Source organism: Lichenostomus cassidix, unplaced genomic scaffold, assembly GCF_008360975.1.
Source record: "Lichenostomus cassidix isolate B80296 unplaced genomic scaffold, HeHo_3.0 HiC_scaffold_33, whole genome shotgun sequence".
NCBI classification, from domain to species: Eukaryota; Metazoa; Chordata; class Aves; order Passeriformes; family Meliphagidae; genus Lichenostomus; species Lichenostomus cassidix.
The window spans coordinates 1,181,841-1,194,972 of record NW_028147632.1 but is presented as its reverse complement, the minus strand read 5'-3'; the positions used below and the strand labels follow the sequence as shown (position 1 = coordinate 1,194,972).

The 13,132-nt window shown below is 55.9% G+C and overlaps 3 protein-coding genes and 1 pseudogene across 4 annotated transcripts in view; 2 read left to right on the top strand and 2 right to left on the bottom strand.

The window, feature by feature from the left end:
* Positions 1-13,132, top strand: part of LOC146421354 (uncharacterized) — a 155,690-nt pseudogene that overhangs the window by 117,909 nt on the left and 24,649 nt on the right. The gene's annotated exons all lie outside the window — the stretch shown is intronic.
* Positions 1-13,132, bottom strand: part of LOC146421355 (uncharacterized) — a 121,611-nt gene that overhangs the window by 90,976 nt on the left and 17,503 nt on the right. The gene's annotated exons all lie outside the window — the stretch shown is intronic.
* On the top strand, positions 763-2,172 carry LOC146421358 (uncharacterized). The gene has a single exon (XM_085047498.1). It carries the CDS (start codon positions 911-913, stop codon positions 1,565-1,567), a length of 657 nt encoding a protein of 218 aa, XP_084903624.1. The 5' UTR covers positions 763-910; the 3' UTR covers positions 1,568-2,172.
* On the bottom strand, positions 4,384-12,943 carry LOC146421357 (uncharacterized). The gene is made up of 2 exons (XM_085047542.1): positions 11,807-12,943; positions 4,384-5,096 (listed from the first exon to the last, which is right to left on the bottom strand). Exons 1-2 carry the CDS (start codon positions 12,793-12,795, stop codon positions 4,505-4,507), a joined length of 1,581 nt encoding a protein of 526 aa, XP_084903668.1. The 5' UTR covers positions 12,796-12,943; the 3' UTR covers positions 4,384-4,504.

The window sequence follows — 13,132 nt, the reverse complement described above, 5'->3', positions numbered from 1 at the left end:
GAGGAGGCGGGAGGAGGAAGGAGGAGGAGCCGCGGGAGGAGGAAGGAGGAAAGAGGAAGAGGAGGAACAGGAAGAGGTTGGAGAGAGGAAGAGGAGGAGCAGCAGAAGCAGCGCGGAGCTCTTTGTCTGCCGCGGCCCCGGGAGCATCGGCGCCCCGCACGCCGCAGGTGAGGGGGAGGAGGAAGTCGCCCCAAATGTCTCGGGGGTCCCCGAGCGGCGTTTTTTCTGGGCGGGTGTTTGGAGCTCGCAGCTTGCGGGATTGAGCCCGAAATCTCGTTCAGGGTCGCTGGGAGGGTTTGATTGTGCGGGGGGAACGTTTGGATGTGGCGGAAGGGCAAAGCTTAGGCGGCAGTGGGGCTTTGGGGGATATTTTGGGGGCTGCAGGTGGGCACGGCCCGGTGTCGGGGTGGGAGGGGGACATGGGGCATGGGGTCCGGCCGGGAGAGCGGTGGAGGGGACGGGCGGGAGCCCCGGAGTGGGGTGAGCGGAGAGGGGCGATGGCGGAGCTGGGGGAGCCCCGGCAGGCTGGAGAGGGGGGAGCGTGGCTAAGGGGGAAGCCTGGGATCCCTGGAAGCGCGGAGCAGAGACTGAGGGGAGAAGGGACCCCTGGGACCCCCAAAGCCCCCGGATCATCCCTAAGCGGGACCCTGGAAAATAGGGAAGCCCGGGAGCCACGGGAGCCCCATGAGTGCAGGGAAGGGAGAGCCTGAGGAGGCCAAAGTGCAAAGAGCAGAGAGAAGTAAACGCTGTGAGGGTTTTGAGGTGAATGGTGGTGGTTTGGGGTTTTTATGGACACAAACCCCTGGGAGAGTTGCAGAGCTGGAGCTGGGCAGGAGGAACCCCCAGGGCAAGGCGCTGAGCCCTTGTTTTTCCCCCAAAGCAGGATTTGTCATTGCCAAGGCGTGGCCAGATGGAGGAGGAGGAAAAGGCCCGGAGATGCAGCCGGAGCTCAGAGCTGAGGGAGAAGCCTGAGGGCAGAGAGAAGCCCCACAAGTGTGGGGAATGTGGGAAAAGCTTCAGGTGGAGATGTCAGCTGATCGTGCACCAGAGGATCCACACTGGGGAAAAGCCCTATGAGTGTGGGGAGTGTGGGAAGAGCTTCAGCCAGATGTCCATCCTGATGCGGCACCAGGTGATCCACACTGGGGAAAAGCCCTACGATTGCGTGGAATGTGGGAAGAGCTTCAGCGACAGCTCCTCGCTGATCAAGCACAAGAAGATCCACACTGGGGAGAGGCCCTATGGGTGTCCCAAGTGTGGGAAGAGGTTTCACACCAGCTCCAGTCTCCTCCTCCATGAGCGCATTCACACCCAGGAGAGGCCCTTCCGCTGCCCTGACTGTGGGAAGGGCTTCAAGCAAAACTCCAACCTCATCACCCACCGGCGCATCCACACTGGCGAAAAGCCCTATGAGTGTGGGAAGTGTGGGAAGAGCTTCAGGGAGATGTCCACCCTGATGAAGCACCAGGTGATCCACACTGGGGAAAAGTCCTACGAGTGTCCCGAGTGTGGGAAGAGCTTCTCACAGAGGTCTGCCTTGACCCGACACCAGAAGAGGCACAAGTGAAGGAAGGCCTTCTGAGTTAGGGTAAAATAGAAATTATTAATTTAAAAGAGCTGGAAGTTCGATAATAATAACTTTTGAACTGATTTAGAAGGCCAGAGATTGGATAATGATTTACTAAGATTTGCCTGCTGGAGGCAATTTGTGATTCGCTTAATGATTTTGTGCCTACCTAGTATCGGGGAGGATAGAGAGAAGAGAGCCAAATAATTGAGAAAAACCACTGAGTGTAACTGAGCATCCCACCCTTGGACCCTGAACCGGTACAGGTGGGTTCTCAGGCTTGGACTTGGACCAAGAACCAAGGGAGCATGCGCAAGGGAGCAAGGTGAAGAGTTCATTGTGAGGAAGACTATCGATTATGCCGTCATCAAGCATTTGGGACCCTTGCCCACAATTAATCTGAGACACTGTGCTTGCGCGAGCATATTTAGGTGAACTTTGAACTCATTATAATATGAAGCGGGGATAGGTAATTAATATGTATAGGGGCTTTGTCTAACTATATGCATAAGTAACCTGTAACCTGATGTAAACCTCCTGAAGTGCTGCTGAGGTGTGCATGCCTTTGGAGGGGCTACCCCCCATGCACCCCAGCTGGAATAAACACATACCTACTTCATAACTATCTGAGTTGTGGAGTCAATTCCATGATTCAATACAGACTGCTGCTCAGCCAAGCTCCTGCTCCATTCCTGAACTTCCACAAGCAGAACAAACACTTCCCAGAGCCACGAATACCGAATGTCAGACCAACTAGGGGTGCATGTTAAGGGACACAGACAGTGGGCGGATCGGGAAGTCTGTACCTTCCAAGTACCTCAGACAGTGTGTTGGAAAATATACCAGTTTAAATATTTTCTATAAATTTTGTCAAGGGGTTTGTTTGTTTGGTTTCTTACCCAGGGAAAAGGAATTTTAAGATTTTTTTCCAGGACATTTTTCTGCCAGGTGAGGTCTGATGAGCTCAACATAACTACAGACTAGGAGGAGCCCAAAAGACAAAAGGCCATCAGCAGCCATTAACGAACATCAGCTCCAAACCTCACCCCTGGCTGTTTGGAGACACCTTGTCTGGCTAAAGAGAGATAAGAAGGAAGACCTAATTAGCATCACAAGAGAAGCAATCTGGATCCAATAGGAAACCATAGATTAGAAAATTAACAACATGGAACCAATTAAGAATGACCAAAAACCCTGCTATGAGTTTTGACTGTAAAAAATACCCTAAAAATCTTCCAAAACTTATGTGCCATAGAACGATTCACTCCACAAACCCGGGATCTGTGTATATGGGGTGATTCCCGTGGTACATCCTGGCCAGAACAACATCCTGCTCAGATAATAAAGTAACGCCTTGACTCTAACATTGAAAATCTTGTTGAAAGGTTTTTGTTTTTCCCGCAGGTACGGTGACAAGAGGGCAAAGGGACAATGAAACGCAGCCGGGGAAACGAGCATAGAAAGGAGGCTGCGTTTTACAGCCCCATGGCAAATGCCCCACGGCCTCTCCCTCTGTCCATCCCTAAAGTCACTTTCACACGACTCCTCTGTCTCCTGCGGCCACACAAACCTCTGGCCACGCGGATTTTCCCGCACACTGCCGCCGACAGCGCAGCCACCTCTGTCCTACCGACAGCGAGCGGGACGAGCCAGCGCTGCTCCGGCACCGCCTCCTGCCGAGGCAGCAGCGGCAAGGAGACCGCGGGCAGCCGCTCCCTCAGCGGCCTCAGGCCAGCGGCAACACGGCGCCACAGCCAGCGAGGGAGGGAGGGAGGGAGGGAGGGAGACGGGAGAAGGAAGCCGCCACAGCCCCCCTGCCGCCCCCTGCATCCCCTCCATCCGCCCGCAGCGAGCCCCGAGCCCCGGCACAAGGCAGCGCGGCTCCCACCTGCGCTGGGACAGCCTCTCCGAGCACCGCCGCCGCCTCCCCGGGCTCCGCCCGCTGCCGCCGCTCCCGGGCCGCACACACGCTCCCACCATGGCGCCGCTGCTGCCCCACTAAAGCCCTGCCTGCCTGCCTGCCTGCCTGGGGGCGACACCGGCGCCGGCCTTGTCCCTGCTCGCTGGCACCGAGCAGCAATGGCGCTGGGACAATCCCGAGTGACAGCACAGCCAGCCAAGGGCAGCGAGGCGCGGGCTCTGCACAGCGCACAGCCCAAGCCCCGCGCTCTCAGTGCCCCCCGGGCTGGCCGAGGCCAAAGCCGCACATGAGGAACAGCCCTGCAATGGGCCCGGGCCCAAGGCGTCATTGCTCTGCAAACAGCGACCAAGTTCTCCGCACCTCCCGGCCCCGCCTCGGCACGCAGCCCCCGGGGCAGCCCCACGGCCCCCACGGCAGCTCCCAGCCTCCGCCAGCCGCCCTGCAACGGCCCAGGGGGAGCAGGCCAAGGGACGCGGCTGCCGGCGCCCAGGGGACGCCAGGAACAGCGGGAGCACTTCACAAGCCTTTCCTGCAAAAGAGAAAACCATCAGCAAGGAAAAAGCAACAGCAGCGCTGGCTCCAGAGCACAGGGCCACACGAGGCCATGGCACATTGCAGTGGGGTGACGCTGGCCCCATGCCAGGCACCCAGCAGAGCTGCTCTCTCACTGCCCTGCACAGCCGCCGTGGGGAGAGAAAATTGAACCAAGGCTTCCTGAGCTGATAGAAGGACCTGGCTAAGAGATCCCTCATCCAACACCTTTGTGCACAAAACAGACTGGAAATTGGATATGTGAATTGAATTTATTGCTAACAAACTCAGAGCAGGAGAAGAAGGAAAATTTACCATTTAAAACACCTTCCCCTGACCCGACGGGGATCACCTGGAATGGTGGTCACCAGGATTCTGCCCAACGGGGGTCAGTGGGGATCATCCACTGCAGATCTTCCCACTAGGGATGGAGTTGGAGCAGCAATGAAGCTCTTCCTGCACTCGGAACACTCACAGGGCTTCCCTCACTGGTGCCTCCGTTGGTGCTGAGTCAAGAGAGAGCTCCTGGAGAAGCTCTTCCCACACTCGGGACACTCATAGGGCTTTTCCCCAGTGTGGATGCGCCGGTGGGTGATGAGGATGGAGTTGTGCTTGAAGCCCTTCCCACAGTCAGGGCAGCGGAAGGGCCTCTCCTGGGTGTGAATGCGCTCATGGCGGAGGAGATCGCAGCTCCTCTGAAACCTCTTCCCACACTTCCCACACTCATAGGGCCTCTCCCCAGTGTGGATCTTCTTGTGCTGGATCAGGGTGGAGCTGTCGCGGAAGCTTTTCCAACATTCCCCACAATCGTAGGGCTTTTCCCCAGGGTGGATCTTCTTGTGCTGCATCAGAGCGGACCTGTGCCCAAACCTCTTCCCACATACTGCACAATCGTAGGGCTTTTCCCCAGTGTGGATCACCTGGTGCCGCATCAGGTGTGACATCTGGCTGAAGCTCTTCCCACACTTCCCACAATCGAAGGGCTTTTCCCCAGTGTGGATCACCTGGTGCTGCATCAGGTTAGACATCTGGCTGAAGCTCTTCCCACATTCCCCACACTCATAGGGCTTTTCCCCACTGTGGATCCTCTGGTGCACGATCAGCTCAGATCTGCGCCTGAAGCTTTTCTCACATTCCCCACACTTGTGGGGCTTCTCTCTGCCCTCAGGCTTCTCCCCCAGCTCCGAGCTCCGGCTGCATCTCCGGGCCTTTTCCTCCTCCTCCATCCGGCCACGCCTTGGCAATGACAAATCCTGCTTTGGGGGAAAAACAAGGGCTCAGCGCCTTGTCCTGGGGGTTCCTCCTGCCCAGCTCCAGCTCTGCAACTCTCCCAGGGGTTTGTGTCCATAAAAACTCCAAACCACCACCATTCACCTCAAAACCCTCCCAGCATTTCCTTCTCTCTGCTCTTTTCACTTTGGCCTCCTCAGGGTCTCCCTTCCCTGCACTCATGGGGCTCCCGTGGCTCCCGAGCTTCCCTATTTTCCAGGGTCCCGCTTAGGGATGATCCGGGGGCTTTGGGGGTCCCAGGGGTCCCTTCTCCCCTCATTCTCTGCTCCGCGCTTCCAGGGATCCCAGGCTTCCCCCTTAGCCACGCTCCCCCCTCTCCAGCCTGCCGGGGCTCCCCCAGCTCCGCCATCGCCCCTCTCCGCTCACCCCACTCCGGGGCTCCCGCCCTTCCCCTCCACCGCTCTCCCGGCCGGACCCCATGCCCCATGTCCCCCTCCCCCCCCGACACCGGGCCGTGCCCACCTGCAGCCCCCAAAATATCCCCCAAAGCCCCACTGCCGCCTCAGCTTTGCCCTTCCGCCACATCCAAACGTTCCCCCCGCACAATCAAACCCTCCCAGCGACCCTGAACGAGATTTCGGGCTCAATCCCGGAAGCTGCGAGCTCCAAACACCCGCCCAGAAAAAACGCCGCTCGGGGACCCCCGAGACATTTGGGGCGACTTCCGCCTCCCCCTCACCTGCGCCGTGCGGGGCGCCGATGCTCCCGGGGCCGCGACAGACAAAGAGCTCCGCGCTGCTTCTGCTGCTCCTCCTCTTCCTCTCTCCAACCTCTTCCTGCTCCTCCTCTTCCTCTCTCCTCCTCCTTCCTCCTCCCGCGGCTCCTCCTCCTTCCTCCTCCCGCCTCCTCCTGCTCGGATCTCCGGCCTTTCTCTCGCTCCTTCCTCATTCCTCCTCCTCCTCCTCCATCCCTTCTCCTCCTCCCCCCAAGCCCAGCGCCCACCCTTTCCCCCCTTTTCCCCACGCCGTCGCATGCCGCGGGAGGAGCCGGGATGGAGCCGGGGCAGGTCGGGTTGGGGCAGCGCTGGGCTCCGGGCCAGGCCTGGGCGCCCCCCACGCGCCCCCTCCCCAAATTGGGCTGGCGGGAAGCGCTGGGGGCGAGGGGGGGGCGCAGGTGGGGTTGGGGTGGGGAGCGCTGGGCGCTGCGGGTCTGCCTGGGAACTGGAGAGTCATCAGCGCCGCGAGCTCGGATTGGATCAGAATCGCTCAGCGCCTTCTCCCATTGGCTCATTTTCGCGGGGCTATTTTTCGGGGCTGTCTTTCTATGGGGTTTGGAGGTTCTGGGGGGCTCAGGGGGTCTCAGCGCCTTTTTTGGGGTTCGCTGTGTGCCGTGTCGGGGTTCAGCTGCCTCCCAAGGCCCCCAGAGCGGGGTGACACTTGAGGACTGCAGTGCTTTTGATTCGCCCAGAACATCAGCAAGGTATCTTTAACATCTAAGAGAAATTCAAACCCCTCAGTAGCTGGTGTAGTAAGCCTGAAGAAGTGTCTGAGATGTGGGGAGTGGCACAAAGACTGCTCCTGTGTGTGTCCTGAGTGAAAGTTCTGGACGTTATTTTCAAGTCCAGCAGAGTCAATCTCTGATGGCTCTGAAAGTGATGGACATGCTGCTTGCCGGGGTTGGGTCAATTAGAGGTTCTAGTTTCGCCTCTGTGAAAACATATTTAAGAAAAAATCAAACAAAAGTTGACATGCACTTCTTTGTAGCTAGAGGAGGAGGAGGAGGTGAAAATATGTGAAGGGAGAAGAGCATGGAGACACCAAGGTGAGTGGAGAAGGTGGGGAGGAGGTGCTTTAAGTTTAGAGCCTGTCTGCCTTTCCTTCCGTGCGTCCTCCTACCAGCGACCTATCTCACTGAACTCATGACATTAGTGTGTGTTTTTACAGTTTTTTTGGTTTTCCTTTCCCCTCTCCGGCATGTCTGTAGCCCAAGAGAGCTGGAGTTTAGCCAAAGTCAAACCCCGACACAGAGCTCCCAGTGCTCCCAGTGCTCCCAGTCTGCCCGTGCAGCCTCCAGCAGCCAGCGAGGCCTTCAGCTGGGCCGGCAGAGAGGAGCTGCTGGAGCTCCCAAATCAGTTGGGCTCCGTTTGTCCTTCCCAGCCTGGGGAACAACGATTTGGGAGTTTTCTGCCCAAACGCTGTCCGTTCCTCCGCTCAGCCCAAGGGGTTTGGGGAGATTTTGGCTTTTTGGGGGAAATGAAAGCGATGTGGGGCTGAGGGAGATCGTCCCTCAGAGCCTCTCTGACCAATCAGAGTTCGAGAACGAGGAGTGGCGGCAGAATCAGCTAATCGAAGCTAGGGCGGGCTTTCTAATCGGCGAATGAGCCAATGAGCTTTAGAGGCTGGCTTCGGGCGGGAAAATCAGCCAATGGGAGCGAGGGGCGGGCTTTGCACGGTAGGCGGAGTTTCCCTGAGGGAAGCGGCGCTCCGCGGATCTTCCTTCCAAATGTCTGTTCGCAATGGCTCCGGAAAGTCCCGGGCCGGGCAGGAGGCCAGGGAACCGCTGTGGGTGAGTCCGGGATGGAGCAGAGAGCTCCCTGCAGCCCCGGCAGGAGCCCAGAGGGTGGAGCAGGAGATGCGTGAGAGAGGCCGTGGGAAGTCCCCGCAGAACCTCGGGATTTTTGGGCCTGTGGGGATCCCCGCCTGAGCAGCCTTTTCTGAGGGGTTGTGTCTCCTGGGAGAGACCCCAGGCTGGAGCAGGACAGGGATTCCTCTCTGTGACCATGATACCAAAATCAGCCAGAAAATGAGCTTTCTAGCAATGCTTCTAATTTGAAGCATTTGAAAGCAGCCGTTTTTTCTTTATCAGTGCTGAACAAACCCCGAGGATCTCTTCTTTAATCTAGTGTGTGGGGTAAAACTTCCGAATGGGGTATTTGTTCCACCCGGATCACACATATTCATTACTAAACACTTCCTGGCTAATTCATAAACCTTTCCTCGTGCTCCTTTCCATCCATCCACCTCCTGTTTAGAGTCCTTTTGTGGTCCTGGAGGGACATCTAAAGGAGTTTCTGGTGATTGCACTCACTGATGTTTGGAGGAAAGCTCAGCTTTCCTTGAAATTGCTTCTCGTTGCATAACTTGCCCAACTTCACTGTAGTTCTCTTTCTCTGTTCCTGCCCTGATTTCATCTATGTTTATCATCCTGTTTGGACACCTTTATCCCCTGTTATCTCTCTGCTCGCTAATCTTTAAGCTCTATCCAGCACCTTTAGGGGAACTGAAAATTCCTATTGTCTGTTCTTGATCAAGTCTCCGCTTTTTGTGTGATTCTGTGTCTTTTTGGAGCAGTCCCAGCCCAAAGTGTCACAGGGACTCTGCCGTGGGATGATGACAGACCCAGAGCAGACAGATGTTGCAATTACAGTGTATCCGAGTTCAATTACAATATAACCATCTTCAATTATAATGTATCTGTCATCACTTGAAACCTGTCTATTACAATATACCCAATACCACTTTTTAAAATGTTTTCAATTGCAGATACAAAGTTATTCCTTCTTCATTTTGGATCAAATTCCTGTCTCAGAACCTGTCTGGAATTTAACACTTTTCACAGTTCACTGACAATCTCTGGCACCATGTGGAATGGTGGTTTAATAACTGGCAGAGTGATCTGTGAAACAAAAATGTGTGCTCCTCCTCTCTGCAGCTGTTTTTGGCCCTGGGAGCCAAGTAATTTCATTATTTTCATCCTGTTTGGCTCGCTGCTGTGCTCTGCAGTGCAGAACGGAAACTTCAGCTGGTTTTGCTCTTCCTGTAGTCTTAGATCAACATGAACTCTGCTGATAACAAAGCTCTCCCTGCTCAGAGTGCACTAAGGCAAACCACACTTACAATCCCTGCAGATCTTTACTTTTCTGTCCCTCAGTTGCCATGTCCATGTTAAAGCAACCATTTAGTCCTTCTGTGCTGAAACAACTCGTGGCAGAGCAGAGCATTAGATTAAATAACCTCATTCAGGGTGGTCAGTGCAAATCCTGCAATGCATCTTCTGTTGACAAAAACAAGTTACTTCTTTCTGTGTTGTTTCCAATCTGGGTTCTCAGTCAGGCTTGCCTTTAAACATAGCCGGGCTAGAATAAACTTCTTGTGATTGTTTGGAGTGTTTCTGATTTCGGAGCCCAACAGAAGCACAGCAGGATTTTGAATTTCAAAGGTGATTTCCTGTCCCACTGTACAACAGGACTGAGCTCAGTCAGTGGCTCCTCTGGTGTCCCAAACCCTTCTGTCCCACGTGTGTCCCACAGAGCTCAGGCTCTGTCCCACAGTGAATTTTGGGATCCTGATTTAGCAGCTCCATGGCTGTGACTCCTCACTAGCAGCTGGGCCATCCTTGGCTCACATCACTGATCTGTTCAGCAAAATTGGCAGTGACTCCTCCCTGAGCCACTGGGAATTGTGGTGGAACACCTTGGGAAAGATTTTGGCTCTCAGAAGTGAATAATTCAAAAGATCCCTGCGACCTCCCAAGCCCAGAGCCAGAATTACCAGTGTTTCCTTTTGTTTTTGGAGCACAGCCCAAGTATGATTAGCCAAAACAATAAAATCTTTATGGGTAATTTCAAAACTCCAGATCATAATCAATAATTCCTGATCCATGCCCTGATCATGCCAAGGCAAGTCTGCAACTCCCTCACAGTTTGTCTCCTGCTCAGTTGAATTTAACCTAGGGAATTTCAAAATCCAGAACTTTAACATGAGAGAAATTCAAACCTTTTTCCAGTAAATTTCCTCCTAATAATGGTTCTGGAGAGCTGGGCAGGTGCAAAAATCCATTAATTTGCCATCATTTCCCCAGTTTGAATTCAATTAGATGGAAAAGGCACTCATTTCACTGACAGTTGTGACAAAATCACCACTTCATTCCCCTTGCAGGGTGTTTAATTTGGAATAAACAGCTCCTGTGCCTACCAAAAATCCCAATTTTCCATTTCCCAGGGGCAAAAACTTCTGGTTCTCTTCCCAATTTCTCTGCTCTTGCCAGGAGAAAGAGCTGGGAGGAGTCCTGGGTTTCACCTGAGGATCCCAAAGTCCATCCTTCCACAAAATGCACTTGGATTCGTTCCCAATCTTCCTAATGAAGGTTGAACAACTGAATCCCAAAGCAATCCTCCCCCTCCCTGGTAGCTGATTTCATCTTTAATTGCTATCACTGTGAATTTTGTCATCTCCTGAATATTTGAGGTTTCTTTGGGGTCAGATTTACCACTCATGAAATGTCAGGAGTTTCACTCTCAAAAGCAGCAGTGCTCTGGAATCGCTGCTGTTTCACTCTAACATTATGACAGGCCAGCGGCAACACGGCACCACAGCCAGGGAGGGAGGGAGGGAGGGAGGGAGACGGGAGAAGGAAGCCGCCACAGCCCCCCTGCCGCCCCCTGCATCCCCTCCATCCGCCCGCAGCGAGCCCCGAGCCCCGGCACAAGGCAGCGCGGCTCCCACCTGCGCTGGGACAGCCTCTCCGAGCTCCGCCGCCGCCTCCCCGGGCTCCGCCCGCTGCCGCCGCTCCCGGGCCGCACACACGCTCCCACCATGGCGCCGCTGCTGCCCCACTAAAGCCCTGCCTGCCTGCCTGCCTGCCTGGGGCGACACCAGCGCCGGCCTTGTCCCCGCTCGCTGGCACCGAGCAGCAATGGCGCTGGGACAATCCCGAGTGACAGCACAGCCAGCCAAGGGCAGCGAGGCGCGGGCTCTGCACAGCGCACAGCCCAAGCCCCGCGCTCTCAGTGCCCCCCGGGCTGGCCGAGGCCAAAGCCGCACATGAGGAACAGCCCTGCAACGGGCCCGGGCCCAAGGCGCCATTGCTCTGCAAACAGCGACCAAGTTCTCCGCACCTCCCGGCCCCGCCTCGGCACGCAGCCCCCGGGGCAGCCCCACGGCCCCCACAGCAGCTCCCAGCCTCCGCCAGCCGCCCTGCAACGGCCCAGGGGGAGCAGGCCAAGGGACGCGGCTGCCGGCGCCCAGGGGACGCCAGGGACAGCGGGGGCACTTCACAAGCCTTTCCTGCAAAAGAGAAAACCATCAGCAAGGAAAAAGCAACAGCAGCGCTGGCTCCAGAGCACAGGGCCACACGAGGCCATGGCACATTGCAGTGGGGTGACGCTGGCCCCATGCCAGGCACCCAGCAGAGCTGCTCTCTCACTGCCCTGCACAGCCGCCATGGGGAGAGAAAATTGAACCAAGGCTTCCTGAGCTGATAGAAGGACCTGGCTAAGAGATGCCTCATCAGACACCTTTGTGCACAAAACAGGCTCAGAATTGGATATGTGAGTTGAATTTATTGCTAACAAACTCAGAATAGGAGAAGAAGTAAAATTTGACCATATAAAACACCTTCTTCTCAAATTACAGGGATCACCTGGAATGGGGGTCACCAGGATTCTGCCCAACGGGGGTCACTGGGGATCATCCATTGCAGATCTTCCCACTGGGGATGGAGTTGGAGCAGCAATGAAGCTCTTCCTGCACTCGGGACACTCACAGGGCTTCCCTCACTGGTGCCTCCGTTGGTGCTGAGTCAAGAGAGAGCTCCTGGAGAAGCTCTTCCCACACTCGTCACACTCATAGGGCTTTTCCCCAGTGTGGATGCGCCGGTGGGTGATGAGGATGGAGTTGTGCTTGAAGCCCTTCCCACAGTCAGGGCAGCGGAAGGGCCTCTCCTGGGTGTGAATGCGCTCATGGAGGAGGAGATTGGAGCTGGTCTGAAACCTCTTCCCACACTTGGGACACTCATAGGGCCTCTCCCTGGTGTGGATCTTCTTGTGCTTGATCAGGGCAGAGCTGTGGCTGAAGCTCTTCCCACATACTGCACAATCGTAGGGCTTTTCCCCAGTGTGGATCACCTGGTGCCGCATCAGGGTGGACATATGGCTGAAGCTTTTCCCACACTTCCCACACTCGTAGGGCTTTTCCCCAGTGTGGATGCGACGGTGCCTGATGAGGGTGGAGTTTTGCTTGAAGCCCTTCCCACAGTCAGGGCAGCGGAAGGGCCTCTCCTGGGTGTGAATGCGCTCATGGCGGAGGAGATGGGAGCTGGTCTGAAACCTCTTCCCACACGTCCCACACTCATAGGGCCTCTCCCCGGTATGGATCTTCTTGTGCTGCATCAGGGTGGAGCTGTCGCGGAAGCTTTTCCAACATTCCCCACAATCGTAGGGCTTTTCCCCAGTGTGGATCCTCTTGTGCTGCATCAGGGTGGAGCTCTGGCTGAAGCTTTTCCCACATTCTGCACAATCGTAGGGCTTTTCCCCAGTGTGGATCATCTGGTGCTGCACCAGGTTAGACATCTGGCTGAAGCTCTTCCCACACTTCCCACACTCATAGGGCTTTTCCCCAGTGTGGATCCTCTGGTGCCGGATAAGCTCAGATCTCCGCCTGAAGCTCTTCCCACATTCTCCACACTTGTGGGGCTTCTCTCTGCCCTCAGGCTTCTCCCCCAGCTCCGAGCTCCGGCTGCATCTCCGGGCCTTTTCCTCCTCCTCCATCCGGACACGCCTTGGCAATGACAAATCCTGCTTTGGGGGAAAAACAAGGGCTCAGCGCCTTGCCCTGGGGGTTCCTCCTGCCCAGCTCCAGCTCTGCAACTCTCCCAGGGGTTTGTGTCCATAAAAACCCCAAACCACCACCATTCACCTCAAAACCCTCACACCATTTCCCCCTCTCTGCTCTTTGCACTTTGGCCTCCTCAGGCTCTCCCTTCCCTGCACTCATGGGGCTCCCGTGGCTCCCGGGCTTCCCTATTTTCCAGGGTCCCGCTTAGAGATGATCCGGGGGCTTTGGGGGTCCCAGGGGTCCCTTCTCCCCTCATTCTCTGCTCCGTGC

Coding starts and splice junctions, on each gene's coding strand:
- LOC146421358 (XM_085047498.1), top strand. CDS start 911: ATGGAGGAGGAGGAAAAGGCCCGGAGATGCAGCCGGAGCTCAGAGCTG.
- LOC146421357 (XM_085047542.1), bottom strand. CDS start 12,795: ATGGAGGAGGAGGAAAAGGCCCGGAGATGCAGCCGGAGCTCGGAGCTG. Junction 5,097..11,806: donor CAGCACCAACGGAGGCACCA/GTGAGGGAAGCC, acceptor GAGGATCCACAG/TGGGGAAAAGCCCTATGAGT.